A 24,321-nucleotide genomic window follows, 5' to 3' on the forward strand; every position below is an offset into this window, starting at 1 on the left:
TCCTGTGTAGGATAGACTGGAGTAGAGCGTGTTGGCAAGAATTCATTCTGGGACTTACCAGGAGCCACATTCACTGTGGGGACTGAGAGAATGGCCTCAAAGTGGCAGTGGAAGGGAGGCAGGGAGCCAGCCCTTCAGAAGATGCTGGCTCAGAGCCCCCAAGAGACAGATTCCAGTCCCGGAACAGGCAGACCCTACAGGAAGGCCAGGAACAGAGGACCTGGCCCAGAATTCCAGAGTTCTTTCTTTGGTGGGGAGGAAAGCAACCTGCCCCTAACTGGTGGCGAGTGGGGCTGTAGAGGACGCCAGCCCACCAGCCCTGTTTCCTAGGGGATTTGGGGAAACTGCATAGCTGGTGGAAAGGGAGCATTCCCAGCACATTCCCAGGCCCAGCCTGCCCCCTGCTGGCCAAAGGGAAGACATAAAAAGTCAGCCGCCTGCAAAGGTGGTCTTTGAGGAGCTCAGAGAGGCTTTAAATCCAACTCAATTTGAAAGGTTGGCAATTGTGTGTAAACTTGTGTCATCCATTCCAGCTACTCAGTGGATGGAGAACTTTCCTTTTCTGTCCATTTGCCTATGATATCACTGCATGGAAGGAACTAAACGTGTGGAATAGTTCAGTCACAGCTTGGGGTAGGAAGATGAGTATCAAAGTCCAGGGATAAACAAACTGGACTCCAGGGCCCCCTACCCCTGTGTTTTTGAAGTCCATTCATGGAAACAAGACTGTGACTGACTTAGAAGACTGACCCCTGGCCCACGTCAGCAGAACCTTGGTGAGAGCCCTTGGAATATGACTCTCAAGACATAAATGCCCAAAATATTTAACTCAAAACCCAAGAACAGAATCTCAAGCAAGTTTAGATGGCATGCATTCTCTTTCTGTTGGCACCATCAGATCTACAAATGTAAAAGCCCTTCCACAGTCACGTGATCCCGTAGGCTCTACAGACGCATGAGGCTGGCTGAGTCTTTCAATGATCCAAACTTAGTCACTAACAGAACCCAAGGCTGGCTCTCTGCTGGCTTCTGATGTTGACGTATTGGCAACGGAAAGTTCCAGATGTTGACTAGGACCCAGGGCTTCTATCTAAAGCAAGAATGAATGCCCAGTCTACAAGCAAAGCAGGTACTATGCTCTTTGAGCTGTACTTAATTTCAAAATCAAGCCCCCACTCACCTAATACCAGTATTATGAGCCCCTGAGGGTGGCCCCAATCTTTGAGAGGTGATTGGTTCATGAACACTGTGACTTCTTCCCCACTGTCTGGATGTCTGGACATAGGGGTCCCATTTTCCTGGAGCCGATTCAAAAAAATTAAAAAATAAACACAGGAGGACTTGATAATGGTGAAGAAAGTTTATTCAGAAGCAAAGCAATAGTGCAGACCGGATATGATGCAAGTAAGCAGCGGGCTCCTTGACTGTGGTACTCAACAGCATTAGTTATTGTTTGGGACTTCCTTTTATGGGGTCCATATGGAGCAAGAGTTAGTTACTAAGGTGCATACCATAGGTGGATCTCTTCTTTGATTGACAGATTTTAATTCTGCACATCTAGCTAGCTGTGTGCATCCTTTCCCACGGTGCATCTGATTTTAACCATATGCATACCCAATCATACACAGGCATAAAATGGTATCTCAGTCAGGGTTTCTATTGCTATGATTAAAACACCATGGCAAAAAGCATGGGAGGAAAGGGTTTATTTCATCTTACATTTTGTATTCCATCATCCAGGGAAGTCTAGGCAGAAACTCAAGGCAGGACATGACGCAGAGGCCCTGAGCAGTGCTGCTTACTGACATGTTTCTCATGAATTGCATGCTCAGCTTGCTTGCCTAAACAATCTAGGATGCCTTCTGGGAGGAAGGGCCCCTCATTCTCTCCCTTCCCCAAAGGATGTATAAGGTCCTTCATCCTCTCCCATCCCTAAGGATAAGTGGATTGATTTACTTACATCCTGTGTCTGTACTTCAACTTGGCATATTCAACTGGGTCAGGAATACACTTTGCTTTCTTGAATACCCAGTCATTTATGGATTTCTAATCTGGGAGCAACAGAACTCTGACCTCATTGCTGGTAGCAGCCCTATCCAGCTCTTGAAGTTCAAGACTCTTCAGAGCCTGTAGGACAATGACATTTGACTCATTCTTCCCTGGTTTTTGGCAAACTCTGAGCTGTACTTCTTTGAGTATTTCAGGCCTTGCCATTTCTCACACTTGTTCTTGTCTCCCTTTGTCTGAAGCCATTTTGCTGCTGATTCTGGTGCCGCCGACTTGCTGAGCTTCTGGGCACCACTGCTCTGAGCTGTGCTGGCCTATTCCAAGTTCTGGTGTTTGACCCCTTTCCCTTCCAGAAGCAGATGTGCCCCTTGCCATCTGCTGGCTTTAGTCAGAAAGGGGAGTGAATGTTGAGAAAGGGGGAATTTTTTAAATCTTTCTGAATCTTTTGCTTGTTCCTAGAACAAGGTTCTTGAACTTAAAAGCTAAGTAACCTTAACATTTTGTTTCAGTGGCAGTTTATCCTAGGGTGGTTAGTAGGGATTTACTGTAGTCACAGAACAGTTGAAGTCTTTGGGGGAAGTTAGAGCTCATGGGGACTTGGGTGGAAAGCTCAGTTGGTAGAAGCTTGTCTAGCATGCACAAAGCCCTGGGGTCTGTTCCCAGTAGTGCATAAACTGGGTGTGGTGGTGTACACTGTGAGCCTAGCACTTAGAAAGTAGAGGCAGGAGGATCAGAAGTATAAGATCACCCTTGGCTGCACAGCAAGTTCAAGGTCAGCCTAGGATACCTAGAACCCCCTCTGCAAAAACAAGGGTCCTAGTATCTAATTTTTTCCTATTCTGTTGCAGAGTGACACACATGGCTCTGCCTGGCCTGCCATCCTGGATGACTCCCAGCTTATGAATCCTCTCTTAGAAAGAGACCAAGTACCCTAATGTCCTGCCCTGACTGTGAGATGTCAACACCCTCTGGTGTATGACATTCTGCCCCCTGTCTTGACTCTCCGTGTAACTGTTTTGGGGCAAATGTGTCACAGCAGAAGCTTGAAGCAGGGTTTGGATTTTTCATTTTCTTGCTCCAGGAGGAGAGCAACATGAGGCAGAGCTAAGTGACCCCAGAATTCCTGCCACATCCCTCCTAGAACAGCCAGCCTGAGGCTGGCCACCACACAGGCAAACAAGCTTAGCCAGAACCAGAACTGCCCAGCTGAGCCTGCCCACGTCCCTGACCCTCTGACTCTAGTTACAATTAATACTGTGACATTAGGATGTTGCAGTTGGTGGGGGTTTTGTTTTTGTTTTGGGGTTTTGCTGTGTGTGTGTGTGTGTGTGTGTGTGTGTGTGTGTACATGAATGTATGCCTTCATAGTGTATATATTTGTGTATGAGTAGATGTTCATACAGTTGTCCTGGGAAGGTGGACCCAAACATGTAGAAGCCAGAAGTCAACACTGTGTGTCCTTCCTCAGGAACTGCCTACCTTGTTTTGCGAGACAGTGTCTTTTACTCATCTGGGGCTCATTTCTGGCTAGGCTTGCTGGCCAGCAAGCAGCAGAGATCCTCTTGTCTCAACAGCACTGAAGGTGAAAGCAAATGCCTGGCTTTTGTACTTTGGTCTCAGGGATTGAACTCAAGTCCTCACGAATGTGCAGCTAACACTTTGCTGACTGAATCATCTATCTCTCTTGCCCTGTGTCTGCATACATCTCCATATCTCCTCAGATTGAGTTGTCTCATCTCTGAGTGATCATTACATGGAGCAATTGTGGATCCGGGATGGTTTAAGAACTTTTTTTAGACATAGCTTGTTAACCTTTCACCACATCCCTGTAACGTGGAGATGTTTTGCATAGGAGAAGACTGAGCTACAGTGAGATTAACTGAGTAGATCAAGACACATGGCCAGTGCTGCTGCGTTAACTTTGTGTGTGTGTGTGTGTGTGTGTGTGTGTGTGTGTGTGCTGCATTAACTTTGTGTGTGTGTCTGTGTGTCTGTGTGTGTTTCTTTGAGCAGTGTGTAGAAGTATTCATGTGATGATATAAGATATGACATAAGACATAATATGATTGACATAACATGCTAATATGACATGATGAAAGATGGTATAGCATGAAGTTTCATGATATGACATGACATTGCATGACCTCATATGAGTGATATGAGTGGCATGACCTGCTAAAATATATGCTCAACATGACATGATGATATGCTACAATAAGATTGACATAATCGTGACATGATTAGTCATGGCATGGTATGATATGCATGGTATAACATGACAAGGCATGAAAAGACTTTACTGGCATGACATGACATTTAATTGACATATGGCATGACATGTTTTATAATATATAATATGGTAAGACATGATTGCTGTGGCATGATATATGATATACATTATTGACATGTGGCATGCCATGGTATGGTATGACATGATTAGTATGATGTGAAATATTGGTTGACATAATATGGCATGACACTGCATGATATAATATATGATATATTATTAACACAACCACTGATGCTATTAGAAGAACATGATATGGGATGACATTAGCATGGGGTATGAGTTACATGACATAATATTGATTAAACCAAATACATAGAAACAACTGGAAAATATGATATATATGTATGCATATATATACACATATATGTATATATATATATACACACATATATGTGTGTATATATATATATGCACAACACTTTCCTATAAATATTGGGCTTTGAATCCTTTTCCTTTTTAATTATGTTAGTTTCTTGGAAGTGAGTATTATCTTTTTGTAAGATGTAACCCTGTGGTGGAGGCTGACCCACATGCCTGAGGTTCTAGGCTTGATCGCTGACACTGATAAGATGCACCATTTTTAAAGCTCCTCTCCTCCAGTATTTACTGAATTCCTGTATCTCTCAGATAACACGGATGTCTGGCTTTGGAACTGCAGCCTTTGCGCTTTTATTGCTATTTACACAAGTCCTTTTGGTCCATCAACTTGGAAGAGAGCTATTGCAGGCCACTTTCCCTTAAACACACATTCCTGTGTGCGGACTAAAATCTGTATCTGTTAGAGGGGGGCTATGTTAGGGCAACACGTAGATTCAAAATACACAGTAGCACAAACATGAGAGAGATGGATCTGTGTGTCTAGCTGAGATTACAACCTGAGAGAGGCCACACCCCTAACCAAAATTGACTCTTCCCCCAGTGGCCATCAACCGCCAATAACTTTTCGTTAGGAGTTGAGCCTTGTGGGACCCTTTGATGTCTGAGCTGGACCAGCCTGACCTTGTGCAAGTCTTGTTCAGGCAAACTCAGTTGCTGTGAGCTCGTGAGCACAGTGGTCCTGCCATGTGAAGAAGACAGCATTTCCCAGCAGTCTCTCCAACCTCTGGTTCTTATATGCTTCCTACCTCCATATCTTCGATGCTTCCTGACCTTTGTGGGGACTGGCATGGCTGACCTGTTCATAATGATGAAAATTTGTCTTTGCTCTTCAAATTCAGCCCTGAAGACTCAGTTCCAGGCTCAGGTGCTGTAGACTCCGCTTAGCTCTTCCCAGCTCGGATGTTCTCACAAGTCTTTGAGTCATTGCTTCTTTTAATGGAGTTGAGCTGAGTGCTACTCCTAAGGTTTGAATTTTTCTAAGGTGAAAGGCTGAGTCTCTAGAGTTCCAGGAGCCTCTAATGCTCGGACTGATCCACATCGAGCTCTGTTTACCTTTGTTCCTGAGGTGGGCATCTTCTCATCAGAATCAGTGACAAAGCTTTCTATAGCCTGATCTAAGGATGTGTCTATTGGTAAGGCCAGTATCTCCTTTTAGGCTCTCTTCTTTCTCAACCGTCTCCTGATGATGCTGGGGAGGATACAGCTTTCAGAGAACATTCTTCTTACTGAGCACAAGAACATGAATGTACTTGTTGGAAGCTCCGAAGAGCCTCAACTGTCTTCTGATGATGCTGGGGAGGATACAGCTTTCAGAGAATATTCTTCCTACTGAGCACAATAACATGAATGTACTTGTTGGAAGCTCTGAAGAGCCTGGGAGGCCCCAGGATCAGAAGGCCAAGATTTCACAAAGATGTAAGTGGAAGGACTATACTCTGTGTGTGGGAATGTAAAATCAGTAAGGACACACCTCAAAAAAAATAAATAAATAAACCACACAAAAATAGAACTACAATATAATCTTGCTAAACCACTCCTGGGTATATGTCCAAAGGAAGTGAAGTCAGCATACCACAAAGAAACTTGCACATTGAGTGTTTATTGAAGATTATTCGAAGACCCAAGGTATGGAACCAGCCTAGGTATCCATCAACAGATGAATGGATAAAGAAAACGTGAAGTATATACCCAGCACAGCTTCATTCACCTACAGAGACAAAAAGAGGGAGGGATCCAAACACCCTTCAAAGACCATCTCCTGCCACCTCCCAATCATACTATCAATGGATTCGACCATTGATGAAGTCAGAGTCCCTGGTGACCCACACCCAATTCCTCCCACAACTTTCTAGACTGCTAAAGTCCCTACAACCTCCAAAACAGAGCCTTCAGCTGGAAACCGATTACTCAACCATCTGAGGCTGTGACCTCACTCATGTGGACATGTGCACATGCACCTGCACACACACACACATACACACACACACACACACACACACACACACCCTACAAGAAACGATATAAAAAGAGGACTGGCCCTGGGTCATGTAGCCCAGTGGGTAAAAAGCCTGACTAGTATATAAGGGGCTCTGGGTTCCCATCCAAACAAAGAAAAAGTGACAGTACCAGCTATGGGAGCATTTACAGGAAGATGCCACAGAAGCCAGGAAAATGTCACTTGTACAGACATAGCCTAAGCTCTAGGATGAGCCTTGAGAGCCATGAGGGAAGCTTGACCTACACGAAACTCTGCCCTGGGCAGAGTGAGCCCAACAGCACTACTCCTTCCAAGAAAACACAGAAAACCCAAAAGACAAGCCCAGAATAAATCAGGCTCTGCTCAGGAAAAGCACAGAAGAGCATAGAGTTAAAAGTGAAACCCACCCCAGTCAGATCCCAACAAAGTCAGTAAATCCCTCCCCTCTTGCAAAGAAATCAGTTTCTACTGCTGGGGACCACTCCAGCTCCACGGGGACACATGAACAGCCTTTGGAAAAATGTCAAGAGAGCTCAAAACCAACCAGCACTTCTTTATTATTTATTATTTTTTAATGCACATACAAAGTAATAGTTTTCCTTGCAGAGTTTTCTATGTTCTCCTACTTCCCAGCCTCCCCAGGCCCTTCACCTCCCAGGATTTCTCTTCCATTTTCATATAATTCCTTCAAAGTTACAGGCCTCACTTCCACTCAAAATAGGGGAAGTAAGTAGATACAATCACTGGGGTAACTGGGTCCCCTGGCACTCGCTAGCAATGTTCCAGATCAAATTACAAATCCAATGTTTAAAAAGATTAAATGCTTAAAAGGGAATAAAAAGTATATTGAAAGAACAATATTCTATGAGAACAAAATAGTAGCCAGATATGAAAAGAACCAAATTATAGTTTGGGAACTAAAAATAATTCCTCCCCAAATCATTTAAAATTTAATAGTTTTGATAGCACAGTCAATGGTATAGACCCATAGTAGGCTTAGTGACCTGGGAGGTAAACACATGGGATTTTATGGAGGCTGTGCAGATATGAGGGGGGAGAAAAACTACAAGAGGCTGATGCACAGGGAGGAGGGAGTGAGGAGGGACATCAGGAACATAGGAGGATTCTCAGCACAGTGGGGACCCATCCATATATGTGTCCTGGATGCTGGGATGCTGGGGTGCTGGGATGCTGGGGTGCTGGGGTGCTGGGAGGCTGGGGTGCTGGGAGGCTGGGGTGCTGGGGTGCTGGGAGGCTGGGTGCTGGGGTGCTGGGAGGCTGGGGTGCTGGGAGGCTGGGATGCTGGGGTGCTGGGATGCTGGGATGGGCATAGCTTGTCCTCTGGACACTTAGTCCATGTCTAACTTGGGCTGCTGAGGTAAGACCTTAATGAGTCACTTCTCAGTGGATGCTATGCAGGTTCCCATTAGACACTGACCTGAGCAGCCTGTACCCAAACAGGACATCTCTGAAGTGAAGAGCCTGGACAGTTGGACAGACCGAAGGACTGAAACTACACAGTTGCAAACTAGACCTTCCAAAAATGCTCAGAGTTCAGTTGGTATTCACCCAACGTCCTGGCATCTGGGATCTGGTTGAGGTGGGCTTGGCTTGGCTTCTTGTGGGAATTGTGAGCTGCCCTAGATCTGTGCTGCAGTAGCTGCCTTAGCTCCTCTGCCCTGGAGTGCTCCCTGGAGTAATCCAAACACAGTCATCTGTAGTGGTTAATCTTGATTGTCAGCCTGAACAGAGACTAGATAATGTAACTAGAGAAGTAACCAGGAGACTAAGTAAAGTGTTCCTTTGGTGTGTTGTGTGTCTATGAGAGAGTGTCTGGAGAAATCAGATAGGGGACATGCCCTGAAGGTGGGCAGTGCCATCTGAAATCCCAATAGGAGGCTCAAGTAGAATGACACAGAGGGAAGTGAGAAGTCATACCGCTCACTCTGTTGTTCAGTCTCCTTCCAGTCACCGTGATGCAACCTGCTCTTCTTGGCCACACCCTCCCTGCCATGCTGTACTAAAACCTCTGAAAACCCCAGTAAATACATCCTTGAGCTGTTTGTGTCAGGCATTTTGGTCAGTGATGAGAAAGCCAACCCACACTTCAGCCCAGTCTGGCCAAGCAAACCTTGTCATTGCTGAAGGGAGACAGCCAAAGGTCATGGGAGGAAGAACCCAAAAGCAGACAGGCAGGGAAGGACAGGCTTGCCCCACTTGGCCATTGCAAAACAGATTGAGACCCTATTGCCAAGATAAACCTGGACCTGTGTGTCCAAGCTAGACCTAATAGATGGTGATTAGCCCGAGGGGCAGCATGGGAAAGGGACAGGATGGAGTGAGTCACAGTTCCCTAGGCCTGACTGAGGTCTGGGAGGAAAGGGTCTGAGAGCAAAGACTAAGGGGTCAGAGGTGTGGAAGCTATTGCCTGGAACTAGGCATCCAGCCAGCAGGAAGGAGGGAGGAGAATAGAGAGCAGAGGGAAAGCCTGGGAGAAGCAGAAAGGAGAGGACAGAGCCAAGGTGAGTGAGAGCCTTGCTGATCTGCAGGAGGAACCTGATGCTGCCACAGGCCTTCCCACCTCCTCCAGTGGTCCTCTGGCAGAGGTAGAATCCCTCTGGTGTCTACAGTCACAGAGGGTTGCAGAAAGCTGGCTCTAGGGGAGATAGAGGAGGGGGTGGGGGGTTTGGCCACTACTAGCTACAAAGACCCTTGCAGGGGCGGTGTCTCAGCCTAGCCCATTCTCAGCTGTGCTCTAGGTCAGAGATAGACAGTGGTGGATAGAGGCCAGGCTGACAACTGTGCACCGTCTCCCAGCCTCACTTTCCTGAGGGCTATTGTCACGCTCTCCAGGACTTCCTGTAAGCCTCTACTGGGAACAAGTAGTATGTGGGACTTGCTACTAGGAGAATCCATAGTTACTGCTGAATCTCTTCAGAACCACAGCCCAATGACTGACTTCAGACATGTCTTTCAAATACCCCTTTGCTGAGGTTAACCCTGAACCAGGTCAAAGGTGATCCCTGTATTTAAAAGTGGCCCTCCTGTCTTGGTGGAGTTACTTGCTCAAAGACTAGTAAAGGCCTTTCTGGTGCAATACCTATGTTAACCACAAGAGAGCAGTGCAGGGCTGCCTTTCGGATCTTCCTGGTAGCTAGAATACCAAGGTGCTAGGGAGGGAATCGCCCACATTGCAGCCCCACCCTCTCTTCCACACCTTTTTGCAAAGACATTGTGGGAGTTAGTGGCTGGAACAAGTGGGTTGTTTCCAAAGTCAATAAAGGCCCCTTTGAAAATCTCTAGATTTAACCCCAATCAGAAGCCGGGAAACTGAAGCTGTCCAACTCTTCCTTTGGAGAGACTTGAACACTCTTAGAAATGCACTGCACTGCTGTGTGTCTGGGGATGGGGCCAGCTCTTGAAGAAGCAAAATAACCCTTGAAGTTGGCGTTGGGGTAAATAAGGAACCAATGCTATGGAGCAAGAGTGTGGAGAAAGACAGAGCGTGGTTCATGGGGGAGGGGAAGCGGGCCGTGACTCGGGGATAAGACATTTACCTAAGCCTAGTCCTTGTAGGCTGCCTTTTGAACTGCTGGCTCGCTCCCTTAGGAACTTTCCAGAATTCCATTTTGCTGACCGTGCTGTCCGTGGCAGGAGTTCCCTGGATTATCTCATGTGGAGGTGGGAGAAAACAGGCAGTTGCTATGGCCACTGCAGGGAGGTTCAATGGCCCCTCTGTGGGCTGGAGGGCAGCCCTGGAAGAAACCAACCTCAACCCCATTCCTCCATCATGATTCGAACCCACAGTAGCCCAAACTGCTGACCACGAGGCTCGTAAGCCAATTTATGGAACTGGCTGGCCGTGGCAACCCAGCGTTCCTAGCCTCTGCGGTAGCCTCATCTGAGAGGTGCGGGGTCCGCACGACACACAGAGCCTGTTATCCGGTGCAGGAAGGATGCACAGGGCATGAAAAGGAAGACTGAGACCACTGTGGCACTCCCATAGGGACAGAACTGGGTTAGAGCCAAGAGGGATCCCATTGGTTGTTTCTTGGGCTTTCGTGAGTGAATGGCATTAAAGCTGCTTCCCGGCCTGACCTTGGCCCTCACTACCCCTGCCTGGTGCTCTACTTTTAGAACTACCTGGCCTCCCAGCCCAGCCTCAGTCAGTCCTCTGGCTCCACTCGCCTCTTTAGGGATCTTTACACAGACTCTGATTTGAGAAGCTGCAGCTAGGATTGTCTCTGGGCCAACAGACCTAAGCGCAAGGCCCAGATCTGCCTCTCACAGGCTCAGGACCTCGGTATGTTCTTTGACGCCTCTGAATGTCCAGCCTATGGCCTTCATACTGGAACCAGAGCACAGATAGGACCTGCCCTAGAGGTTGATGGAGAGTCCAATGAGAAACTCACAGGTACCCTCTCAAGGGACCTGGTGCCTACCATGTGACAGCCAGTGGTAGCATGACTGGTCCCGCCCCTATCACCACAGATGCTTCACATCTGGTCTCTCCAGTGACAAGCTTTTTACCATGTCAGGAAACATCCCACAACGATGCTCAGGACATGTTTTAGCTCTCCCAGTTTTAGGCCATTGTGCAAAATGCTCCAGTCAATTTTACATCTACGACAATTTAATTATATTTGTTCCCAAGCCTCTTTATCCAGTTGTTTTGGACATTATAAAAATCCTATTTAATTAAATATTAGATAAATCAGCAGTTTTTCAAAATAGCTAGTCGCAGGAGCCTTTACAATCTTAATTACAGTCTTAACATTACTCAAGAGCACAGGAAGCAGCAACATATATTTTCTCTGTGTGTCTCTGTCTCTCTTTCTCTGATAACCCCCCCCCACACACACACACACACATAAAAATAGGAAAAGAAAAATAAAAGTGTGGAATAGTTAAGAAAGAAGCAGAAGTCAAGCTCTGGGCCTCCACAGGCATGCACATATGTGCACACAAGCCTGGCACACTTGGACACGCACAAAATACACAAGTGTGTAAGTGAAGTGCTTGCTGGAAACCAGGCCTATAGTTTCAGAAAGTCACCCACACGTGAGAGGAAACATCATCATGCCACAAGCAACAAGTGTGCTTGCTCCCAGTGGCTTTTCAAACCCCCACCCCCACCCCAGTTCCCAGGCTCCATGAGAAAAAAAACCAGAAAACAAAATGGGAAACCAGTGCTGACTCATCACACGTGGTTTCTGGAAGTTAGATAACACTGTGCAGACCTAGCCTAAGAAAAGACTCTGCCTTACACGAAGAGACAGACAAACAGGTGTACTTTCATATCTTAAGTAAAAATGGTGTTTAATAGTCTTGCAAGGTCCTGGGTTCAAGTCCCAGCACCATCAAATATTTTAAATGTTTAAGAAATGTCCGATGTTAGGATTGCCACCCTATCCAGGATGCCTATGACCCTAGCTCCACTCTGTTGCTGTGTGCTTCGAATGCAACTTGGCGTGTTGGGGGAGGGGCTTACATTTCTAGGTCACAGTCCATCATTAAAGGAAGTCATTATAGGAAATCAAGCAGAAACCATAGAGGAACACCGCTCAGTGCTTCATGCTTAGCTTTCTTACGAGCTTGGGACCAACTGCTCAGGAAAAGTGCTGCTCACAGTAGGCCAGGCCTTCCCAGATCAATTAATAATCAGGACAACCCCTCACAGACACACACACAGACCAATATAATCTAGACAATAATGACTCCAGTCTATGTCAAGTTGACAATTCAGGCTAGCCAAGACTCCAGACTAACTCCATTTACAGATGATGGCTCAACCAGGTGCCCTCACATCATGGCATCATAGCCTCCGGCTGGACACCAGCTCCGTCTCATCCTTGCCTTGGGCCATGTTGCCTTCAACCCCTCCCCCCAATCGTCTACCACTTTATTCTTCAGATAACAGAAGCCGGCCTCGTGGTCTTGAACACTGGTTTCTAAATGAATTTAAAGAAGCCACCAAACCTCTCTAATCCCCAGCATCCTCCATACACGTGAGCTTACTCCCACCAACAGCCAGGTATTCTTGTGGCATGCTGGTGCTGATGTCACATGCCACAAGCACGGTGCCTCGGAGGCAATCCTCACATGTCCACCCCACTCTATTCCCATCTCGGTGGCCTGTCACCAGGACCATCACAGGCTGTTGCCTCAGCCTCTCCTCCAGCTCTTCCACACCCACTCAGCAAAGCCCCAGAGCCCTGCTCTGACTCCGTGGCTGTTGGCTCAGAGGGTCAGGTGGGAGAGTCAGTGCAGCATCGACTCACCCGCCCTCGTCCACCTCTCTGGTGGAGCCTCACCTCCTAAGCACATAGCTGATACTTCCTTGACTGGGCTGTAGATGCCCAGAGCTAAATAAATTCCTTTCTGTGGTCAGAGAGAGTAGGCATGTCTCATTCTGCAGGGAAGAAGGCAAGGGCAGAATGGCACCAGGTCCTCTGTATGGAGCACACATATGAGCCAACGGAGGTCAGTCCATATGTCCTTGATTCCAGCCATTCTGGGAGACATTGAGACCTGTGCCCTCCCACCTCCTTGCCAGGCCTTTCTCCCAAGCTGATCTCCCTGCCCCCCTCCAGATCTTACCAGTCTTCAGGACTCTGCTTAACACCAACCATCTCCTCACCTGACTGGCTGGCAGCCCTCGCTATCTGCAGCCCCTGCCAGTGGTCTGAGCTTTCCAAAGATTTCTCTGCAAGTTTCTAAGGACTCATCCATGACCCTGGAGAAATCCCAAGGCCATGCCTCTTTGGTTTATAGCTTGAGGGCACCATTTTGCATTTTCTTGCTCTAAGGTTTGCTGAGTCTAGGTTCCGAGGACATGGCTATGGACAGAAAGATCTTCTGCCTAAAGCAGTTGATGGTTCTGGTGAATGGAAGGACCATAAGCCAAGCAGGACACAGATGGCAGATTTCAGGTGACTCTTATGTGATAAGTGCTCTTAACACAACCAAGTGATCAAGACTGGGAAATACACATACTCATACATAAACACAAACACACATATGCACACACACAAACACACATGCATGCACACACATAAACACAAACCCCATATAAACACACATGCATGTACACACTCACACATAAACACAAACACATGCACACATACTCACACATAAACACAATCACACATGCATGTACACACTCACACATAAACACAAACACATGCACACATACTCACACATAAACACCAACACTCATACACAAACACACATGCACATACTCATACATAAATACACTCACACACAAACACACTCACACACATACATGTGCATACATACATGCACACACACAAACACACATGCACGCAAACACACATGCACACAAAAACATTCACACTGAAAGGCACATGCACACACTCACACATAAACACAAACACACTCACATACAAATACACATGCACACACATACAGTCACACACAAACATACATGTACACACACTCACACATAAACACAAACACACATACAAATACACATGCACACACATACACTCACACACAAACATACATGCACACCCACACATAAGCACAAACACACATGCGCACACACACACAACATGTCAATGACCAGGTCTCAGACCTAGAAGGCTAGTGGGTCAAGGTATAGAGTATAGAGGGCGGCAGCAGCTGGAGCTGAAATGAGGGTGAGTTGGAGAAGCTGAAGTCTGTCTGAAGGAGCAACTGGGTAGAGAGGGCAGGCCTTCCCACTCCGTCCTGCATGAGCTGAGGATGCCAGGGCTCCAAAGAGGAGAGCAGCGGGTAGTGCAGGGCAGGGGTAGACAATGGTGGGTCCGGAAGAGAAATGTGGGGCTGTCAGGCTGCAGTGAGAAAGGATATTGAATGTTTTCTATTCCTCGCTCAGGTTTGGTGAGGCCAGTTCAGAGGTCCCTTAGAAAGCTTATCACTCACAGCTCCGCCATGGAGATGGGCCACCCTACACCATGTCACCCAGGGTTTCCAGGAGAGAGAGAAGGGGGGTAAGGACCTTGACTGTCCTCAAGTAAGTAGGTGTCAAGTAAGTGTGCTGTTGAGTAGTTTGAAATGGGGTGACCTGCCTTAGCCGTCTGGTACCTACCTGCTCTAGGGAATGAGGGAGGTAGAGAGGCCCCTTAAAGATCCATAAATGAGGGATTTCCTGGACTTTGCACTAATGTCCTTGCATATAAGTGACTCTCGGCGCAGCCCATGAGCAAACTGGAAACCATTAGGTACTACTAATCTAGCAGAGAGAAAAGGATTGCTCTCCAGTGAGGCTGGTGGGGTTCAAAATACAGGAACACAGCATGTTTGCTTGACAGGGATTCCTTCCGGGCTGAGTGACATTTAGCTTAACAAAGCTGGCACAGCCTCTCAGATAGATGGCAGGTGCCCTTCACAGATGCCATTTCTAGTTCAGACTCTTAGCCCCACAGGCCTCTCAGACGGCTTCCTTCTTCTGAAATGGTCATCCACCAGCCAAAATGGTGACTACCTCTCCTCCTACCTTCTCATGCCTGCAGCAGTGAGCCCCAGTAGACCAGGCTGCAACCCCCCTGCTCAAACAGCCTTTCCACAGCTGGTCATCACCAGTCCCTGACGTCATAGCTTCTCTCACTGAACTCCCAGCTCAAGGCCAGAATCCCAAGCTAGTGTACCTTCTGGGGTCAAAGGTGTCCTCTCCAGCCTGAGACAAGTGCGGTGAAGAGCCTGGGCTCCAATCTTCCCTGACAACACTCCCATACGGAGCCTACTTCAGCCTTTAGGCTGAGAGCCCTCCAGGGCTGACCCCTACACTTCTTACCTACTCTCTGGCTCCCACAAACCTTCATTGGGAGCCTCTCACCTTGGGTGTGGTTCCTTAAGGTCAACCTCTGTGTCCCCCCACTCCTCAGGTCCTGAGATCTCTCCTGTGCTGATTAAACATTATTCTTGGGGATCTCGAATACTTGCTGTCAACTGGGCTTTTAGAGCAAGAAGGTATCTGACACCTGCTGAGGGTGGATGGGGCCTGTGTAGTGGCTCTCATGGAGGACAGAGTGGAGACTCAGCAGGAGCCCAGTGCCAGTATGCCACCAGGGCCTAGGCATGCTGGAGAGCCATCCTTACCCTGCCTGGGGAAAACCAGATAGATCACTGTTCCCAGCCATGCTGTCAGGCTTGGTCTAAGGACTAAGCACACAGGGAGGTGACAAAGTACAGAGGAGGGTAAGAAGGGTGGGGAAGCCTCAGATTGAAGGTCTCACTGTCCCCGTCAGCTGTCTTCATGGCTGCCAGAATTCTGTGATACTTTGGGTAAAAGATCAACTTTTGTCCTCGGCAGCACCAGGCTCCATGCAGCTGGGGCTTGTTCTCCACTCAAATGCCAGGCACACATGGATGACCCACCAATACTTCCTGAAAATAGGAAGTATAGATGAATGTGCACACGAACTACAGGCCAGCCTCACCCCAATGCCTGGCTCAGTGCCTTGTGCAAAGTAGATGTTCAGAAAATATTTACTGAGAAAATGAAATGTTAGTTCTTTGAATAAGCTCTAGCTAGGGCGTGTACCTTGGTGCCGCCCAAGCAAGCCTGAGGCCAGAGGGTGGAACCCTTCTCTTTAGGTTGTGACTCAGGTCTTGGGGGACACCTCACCATAGGCTAGCCCCCAGTAGCCTGTCTGTGTGGGAGGCTTAGCCCATGGGCCATCCACCCTGAGGCAGGAAAGGGAGGGCACACAGCCGGGCTCAGCACAGCAAGTCTTTGAGTGGAGCAAGTGTCTTTAATGTGCTTTGGTTCCCATGTCAAAGTTTGTCACCATCCAGACCCCCAGCCTGGGTAACCTCAGAAGCAGCTCAGGGCATTTGAAATGAAGCCTGAAGAAAGTGAGTTATGACAGTCAGGATGCAGATGAAGAAACACCAGGGTGCCAAGGTCACACAGCATAGCACCAGGGCTAAAAGCGTTGACCTGGAAGTAAAAGATTAAATATTTCGAGTTGGCATTGTGCAACCCCTTTCTGAAGACCTGTACTTTGTGACTTCAGGCAGGTGTGCAGTCTCTGATACTCAGTTTGTCTCTGATACCAACAGAATACCCACTCATGAGGACATCAGAACTGTAGTGTCTCCATGGTTACAAAGAGGATCTGTCGGGACATGGGCCATTCCCAGGCTCACACTCTCCTTCCATGCTATTCTGGATGAATGGAATTTGAAAGTGTCAACTGGAGCATCCTTTTCGGTAAGGAATAGCTAAGGTCAGGGGAGGTGCCACCTCACCTTCGTTCCCAAGACCCATCCTTTCTCTATTTAGCCAGGAAGGGATTCTTCAAGGACTTGACAAGTTCAGTCCCTGTGGTCACCTCATTGTTTTGCCTTGGGCGAACCACAAGTGTACTATGTATGACCCATATCTCATCCTTAACTGAGATTCACCTGCTTCTAGATATGACCTGGGCCTGACTCTCTTGAGGCCTTTCAAAGTACAAAGAGCTTCTTATACACCCCATGAAAGCCCAGAAGAAGTTTGACTCCCCCAGACTGCTGCCCCAGTAAGGGGTTCTCCATGGTGAAATGGAAGGTTCATTTCATGTCTGTGGCTGTATCCCATCACACGTCCTGCCCAGCAGAGTCCATTCCTCTTCCTGCTGCCCTGAAGACTCTGCACAGGGCACACCCACTTACAGGTGGCAACTGAGGCACATGGTTGTTCCCCTCCAGCCGATATTCCTGATTGGCATGGTACCTGGAACTCACTCATCATTGAACCATGCATTCCCCCCTGCAGTTCCAAGGACCCCATGACTGCCCGTAGCCAGGCCTTCGGCCTGAACCATGCTCAGCAGCCAAGGAAGAAAAAGAGCCAGGTTGCTGGCCAGACTGGGAGGACCAGGCCCAGGGCCTATGCCAATGCAATAGGGCAGAGGGGAGGAAGACAAAGGCCAGCCCAGGCCATTATACAGATAGATGCCAGTAGGGTTGGAGGTCAGCCTAGCAAAAGGTAGGGGCAGGGAGGTTGTGAGCTTGAAACTCTCTTGGGAACTAAGAAAGGATTCTATTTTTGTAATATTTTTTTTACAAGCAGTTGTCTCTACAGCATGATGAACCCAACAACAGCCAAGCTTTGAAAACTAAAGCTGCCCAGTGGCTACAATGGAGGAACTGGCAGAGCAGATTCACAAGCACTAACAAGCAAAGGCAACCATAAGCCCTTGAAAGACACTTCTCATGTAGGTATGTGGTCCTGTCTAGGGCGCACAGCACTCGGCCAGGTGAGCTTCCTGAGGAAAGGAACAAGCCAAATGGCTTACAGTTGAAACTCCTGCCCCACTGCCCCATCATAGAACACTAGGGTATTACCTCAGAGCCTCCACTGTGCTGCTGCTCCCCCAGTCACGTTAAGGTCTCCCATGGAAAAGCTATAAAGGACCAGCCACTGAGCACCCATTGCATACCACTTGCTGGCCTGGCCAGCTCCCAAGGCCACTCCTGTGGTCAGCTGCATGATGGCTTCTAAATCTGTCCACAGCACAGGTGCCAGAACCTATTGATGAATTATTCCATTAACATGGCCAGAGACACTCTGTGAATGAGATGTTAAAATGGGGCAGTAACCACAGGTTATCCCATGTAACTCCAAGGGTCCTCCTCATGAGAGACAGGGTGTGAACAAGAGGCCATGTGACCAGGGAAGCAGAGGGAGATGAAGTCTAAATATGGCACTCTAGAAAGAAGCCTACAAGCCAAAGTACCTGGCAGCCTCCCAAAGCTGAGGAAGGTCTGGGCACAGCTTTCCCTGGGGTCCCAGGAGATGCACCCTAGCTCACACCCTGCTTCAGCCTATGGTGCCTGGTGTTAAGACTGCTGTCCTCTGGGACTGTACGATGAGAAATTCACTGTGTTTGAAGTCACCATGATGACCTTAGTGATCAATGGGAAGGGGCTGGGGTCATAGAAGTTAGACCAGCCTGAAGCCATCACAGAAATACATGCTAGAGAGGCTGACTTCCAAAGGTCAGGATTAAGAGAGTTACTCCTCAGAGCTCTCTGTGATAGCCAGGCATTCCAGATGAAATGAACTGTTACAGCAGTGGCTAAAAATTCACAGTCCCTGCCCCACCGCATTCCTTCCCTGGTGCCCTGCAGGGAAGCTGGTCCCAAAGTTCAAGGAAAACCAAACTCCTCAAAGCTAATTTTTCCTGCAAGTCTCTACTAGATCGGCCTCACCTACAGGGCCCAAGGCTCTCCTCGGGATGTGGTCTCCACCCTAACAGATAAATACCATCCTGCATAGTACCACCCAAGCTGTGGGGCTATAGGTCTGTTTCCTAGCAGCAAGGGTAGGGGAGAGCTCCAGGGAGAGGAAACTAGCTTTCAGAGGTATGCCCTGGCCTGTCTGGCTTCTCGAATCCACCATCCTCTATCCTCTCCAGGCAGGAGCATCCTTGCTGAGGGAAGCCAGCCCCAGGCTGTGCTGAGTCTAGCCCCACACTCAACATACCACAATGAGGATCAGTACTGGAAAGGTCCCGGAACTATGGGACTGACCAACGGACCATTCTCTGCTGAGCATGACCCAAGCTTCAAAGTGGGAGCTAAGCCCTCTCTGCAACTGCTTCTTTCCCCAAATTGATGTGTCAATGTCCCGAATAGGTTGAGCCTCTGAGTATAAAAGAGAAGTCCTTTTAAAAGGTTATGAAGTTAAATGAGATCCTTAATGGTGTCACTGGCATCTTTATGAAAAGAGAAAAAGGTATCATGGACATGCCCAGAGAGATGGTCATGTGACAAGGAGGTCAGAGAGCAGGCTCTGGGAGAAGAGGCCATAGGGAAAATAACATACTGGCCCCTTGAGTTCATACTTAACGCATGAACAGCGACAGTAAGCATGTGCTGTGTGGTGAATGGATGTCAAATGTCCCGGTCGGCTCCCACGGCTGAACACTTCAGCTGTTGGTGCTGATCAGTAATGCTGAGGCGCCTTTAAGGGGTGGAGCTACACTGGAAGAAAGTGTGTAAGGTACCCTGAGTTACTTTGTTACGGTGACCTGACCCATGCAGACTGGTACACCCTCTCCTTCTCTAAGCTCGCCCATGCTCCTTGAGTGCTAGCGGGACCCTGCCTACCATGGAATGAGACACACTCAGCTGCACCAAGGATCTCAAACTCAAGTTCTTAAAACCAATAGTCACCTCAGTTTTAGATTCCTTTGTCTGAAGACCACGTGAAGGGCACTTGAAGCTGGACAGAACCTCCCACCCTGACTCCCAACCACAGTAGGCCTCCACAGGAATTCCCAGAGAATGAGTATGGCCCTGTGCCCACTCTGAGCTTGTCAGTAAGGCAGGGGAAGTGCTGACCTTCCTGCCCGGGACTCTCTCACACACAGAGAACAGCACGGAAACAACTGGCCAGCAAACTTGTGATGGAGGGCCCGCTCTCGGCAGGCACCAGTTATGTGGGTCCATCTTTAATTAGTTTAAATATGAATAAAAGTACAGAATAAATGTGACTTGCATATCATACCTTACATGATAAGGGAGGGAGGGAAGGTGTCATACACCCTGGCACAGAGCTTTGGGAATATGAAGTGTCTTCGGTACCAGGTCTGCGTTTTGCTTTGGTTTGGGGTGACAGGCTCTAGAGCCATCACCCAAAACACTACCTGTGCTCTCAACAAGAGGGGGCTTCAACCGAGCAAAAGCAAAGGCGGTGCTGGTGACCCTTGGGGAGAGACCAACAGAGAGAAAACTGGGTCTGGATGGCCACGGGTGGCAGAAAGGAAGGGGCTGCACATATAAAAAAGACCAGCAATGAACCAAATAATATTGGAAATAATACCTTTGGCAATACTTCTGTAAGAAGCAGAATTACGCCACATGTTATTCACATGCATAGGAGTGCGCAAGAAAAATCTCTTCTAGTCGTGGGTGGTGTGGGGCGGTAAGATATGTCCTGGAAATGACAGGCTAACTGGTGGAGAAATTAATCCATAAAGACATCATGTCTCTAATGGAGGAGAAGTCCCATCAGCAAGACAGCTGAGAGGGGCCCCTCTCAGTATAAGCACACACACACACACACACACACACACACACACACACACACACACACACGGTATTCAAAATAAATACTCTCATTCTCTCTCTCTCTCTCTCTCTCTCTCTCTCTCTCTCTCTCTTTCCCTTCCTCCTTCCCTCCCTCCCTCCTTCCCTCCCTCTCTCCCTCCCTCGTCATTTCTTCCCAAAGCATCCTTGTACTCAGGCCAGATTTGCCCACTGGCTGCCGAGCCGAGTGGCACAGTGAGAGAAGGGGGAATTGTCTTGGAACACAGGCCACAAGACACATGGTCCCTTCAGTAGCCGCACTGGCCCAGTCCATGCTGATGCCCAGAGCTCTTCCCAATCCTTCCATTGGGCTGAGAATCCTATGTCCAACAAGGGTGGGCCACAGAAGGACTCACACAGCGGAGCAATCGCACATCCTCCGGCTGCCAAAGCCCAGCTTTTCCCACACGTCCAAGTGACAGTTGGGCATGTAGTGTGTACACTTTCTGATGCTGCTGGACAGGCTCCTGACCTGAGAACACAGCTTCATGGGCAGCATCCCTTGGCAATGCTCCAGTGAAAAGCTTTGTGACATTTCCACCTCATCCTGTGTGCCAAATGGGCTTAAGCTGTTCTCTCTGGTATTCCCTGGGGTCTTTCAAAAAAAATGACAAGACTTTCAGCATATCCATTGCAAACCAAGCTGCTAACAGGCCTGGAAAGGTCCATAAGAGCAAAGCTATCTCCTAGTCACACCACATGTGACCCGAACTTAGTTTGTGAGATGTTTCTGAGGACATGGGTGTCTTGAGACTCATCCTTAGTGAGTTTCAGAACTTTGGCTGTACGTGACAGAGAATGTGGATAAAAGAATCCTCCAACAGGAAGATGGAGGGGAGCCTGTAACCAGCCAGAACCAAAAACTGAAGCATCCTCATACTCTCCAGTGACCCTCCACAAATGGGGAGAGCTTCACTTCCTTTTCCACTGTTCCACGCCTTGAGGTTGTTCTATTCTGGCATTAACAGCAAAACTTCCCTTTCCAAATATAAACTGAATTCCTTGAGGAAAACATCCAAAAAAGCAGAAAAGAGAGGCAGGGCAGTCAAGTGCAAGAAGCAGTTTGTTTAAAAACGCTTCTTCTCTATGCTGGGCATAAACAAAGTCTACCGGCAGAGCAGGTCAGAGAGATGAGCCTGCTGCCAAAAGCTGACTTCTGGGTTTCTTCTGAGCTCAGCAAAGGGAACTGGGCTTATTTCTGATGTCACTGAAGGGCTGACTTGGAAATACAAAGAAAAATAAAAGAGCCTCCATTCTCCAAGCAGCTCCGTTCTCTGCCCACATGGGGTTATCAATTTATGCAAGGCCTGCTGGGATACAACATGTGAAGGATAGCCCCAGAGCATGGCCTTAATCAGATCCCAGAGCTGTCCAACCCTACACCCAGACAAACTCTCCTGGAGGAAGGAAGGCAGGGCTGGTCTGTGGCCTCCCATGGCCTCCTCTTCCTACCTACTTGGTGCCAGAGATCCATTACCCTCCTGAGATCCAGGGCACTCTGGGAACAGACAGAAACCTACCCCCAGGGTACTTTCCAAGGCTGCAGGTGGAAGAGCCTAGTGATCAAGAGCAGAACCGCTGAACATGGCAAGGAAATTTTCAAAAATAGTTCCTACAACAGGTGCCTTGGGAGAAAAAGACTGGGTGGGGTTCCAGCGGTTTTCTCCACACTGTGGGGGACAGTTCTCCACCTGGAGACTTTTAAAGTCATGGCAATGACAGACTCAGTGGGCCCAGTTTCTGCAGAAGGGACTCAGCTCTCACGTTGTCTTCCAGGCAAATGCTTCATCCTCCAAGACCTGTGCCAGTCTTGTGTTGAAAGGCCCGTAGAATTCCCTCAGGATCTTCTGGGTGATTGGCCACATGGGTCCCAGGCTACGATCCTCAGGACGCCGTGTGTTGGATGCCGGACTCTTGGTCATCAAAGCTTCTTGCTTCTCACTTAGAGGCCCTAGAATGAGAAAGAAATTGGTCCTGTAAAGCTGGAGGTGTCACTTGAAGTAGAGGGGACTGAGCTGACCTTCAGGCTTAGCCAAGGCTTTCCTAAAAGAAGATATGGTTGGACTGGAAAGATAGTTTAGTAGTTAATAGCACTTACTCTTGCAGAGGACCTAACTTCGATTCCCAGCCCCTATGAGGGACTCACAATCATCCATAACTCCACTTCTAGGGGATCTGATATACTCTTCTGACCTCTAAAGACTCCAGGCACACACGTGATACACATATATACATGCAAACAGAATGAATGTAAACATTAAATAAAACAAATACATCTTTTTAGAAATAAAAATAGATTTGGTTGGATTCACTTGGAGAAACCAAGGAAGGGAGAAACTACGAGACCCTGCAAAGCAACTCTAAAGCCCAGGCTCATGCTGGCCATCAGGGAAGCCCTGCTGATAGTGAGATGGCATCCCTTCACCTTTGGGCCACCTGAGAGTTCATGTCCATCTACTCTGCGTGGGCTGCCTTCGAGGCCCATCACTTGTCCCAAGTAACTATGCACAGGGACTTCTGTTTCCTGGAACTCTGCCACCATTGGTTCCAGTTTGGGTTCCCGTGTGACACAAAAGGACTTGGGCCTGAGTGAATTCTGCTTCCTCTTTCTTGCTGTGACATGCCAGAAGGGTGGGAGGAATGGCGGCCCCTGTATCTGTAGCAATTATATTGTAGAGAGATGCCCCAGTGCAGGCCAGAAGAGGCTGTAAATGATGCTCTACCACTCCATCCCAAATGTCTGGGTCACCAGCTGCTTGCTGGCCCAACTTCTGGTCACTAGACCACCAGCTCCTCACGCTTCTGGACCACAAGCATGTAGGTAGGACCCAGCCAAAATAATGGCCCAGTGTCTCAGGGTTATACAAGGCAGAAAACTGACCTTACAGTCCTGTCCCTCTTAGAAACAGGAACCACATTAAGGCAAGACAGCTCTAGGTGGCCAAATGAAAGAAAACATGGATCTAAGTCTTCAATGGGAAATGGAGTGTCTATATTCAAGCCCATTACCAGCCCTCAAAGGGGGGGGGGGGCGGGGAGAAAGGAGAGGAAGGAAGGAAGGGAGGAAGAAAGAAAGGAAAGAAAAAAGAAAGTTAATTCACTGGCTGAGAGTTCTAAATTCCATTGGTGGCTAGATATATTTCAAGAAATATTCAGTTAATAAAATTTCTAAGCTAGGTCATTAAATAGAACTATAGGAAATGTCCCGTGAAGAAAAGTGGCCTGTGAAGAATGTGAAGATGTCCTGTGAAGAAAATTTAGAGCCTCCACAGTTGTCCTTGGGTGACTTACACACCCACACCCAGGCAGGACACCTCAACTCTGTATGTGCTTCTGCTAACCTGTGCATGGTCAGTTAGCGGAGCCTGTCAGCTGGTCTCCTCAGGCTGACAGCAGGCCATGAGCCTCTGACTCCAGAGACTCCCAAGCAACATCTGCCATGATGTAATACCCCAGCCATTCTCAACCTATGGGTCATGACCCCCTTGGCAAGTGTCTAGTTCTATAAGTACTTACATTACAATTCCTAACAGTAGCAAAATTATAGTAATGAGGTAGCAACAAAAATAATTTTATAGTTGGG

At 48.1% G+C, this 24,321-nt stretch overlaps 1 protein-coding gene across 4 annotated transcripts in view; it reads right to left on the minus strand.

Annotated features, from left to right (window-relative positions):
* Positions 1–6,256: 6,256 nt before the first annotated feature.
* The window catches only part of Chst15 (carbohydrate sulfotransferase 15), a 93,921-nt gene continuing 75,856 nt past the window's right edge, over positions 6,257–24,321 (minus strand). For all 4 annotated transcript variants that reach the window (XM_076911993.1, XM_034493827.2, XM_076912009.1 and 1 more), the window contains one exon: positions 6,257–22,689. In XM_076911993.1, coding sequence (XP_076768108.1) covers positions 22,499–22,689 — 191 coding nt within the window. In that variant the 3' untranslated portion in view covers positions 6,257–22,498. The remainder of the gene's footprint in view (positions 22,690–24,321) is intronic.

This window comes from Arvicanthis niloticus, chromosome 1 (genome assembly GCF_011762505.2).
Source record: "Arvicanthis niloticus isolate mArvNil1 chromosome 1, mArvNil1.pat.X, whole genome shotgun sequence".
Lineage (NCBI taxonomy): Eukaryota > Metazoa > Chordata > Mammalia > Rodentia > Muridae > Arvicanthis > Arvicanthis niloticus.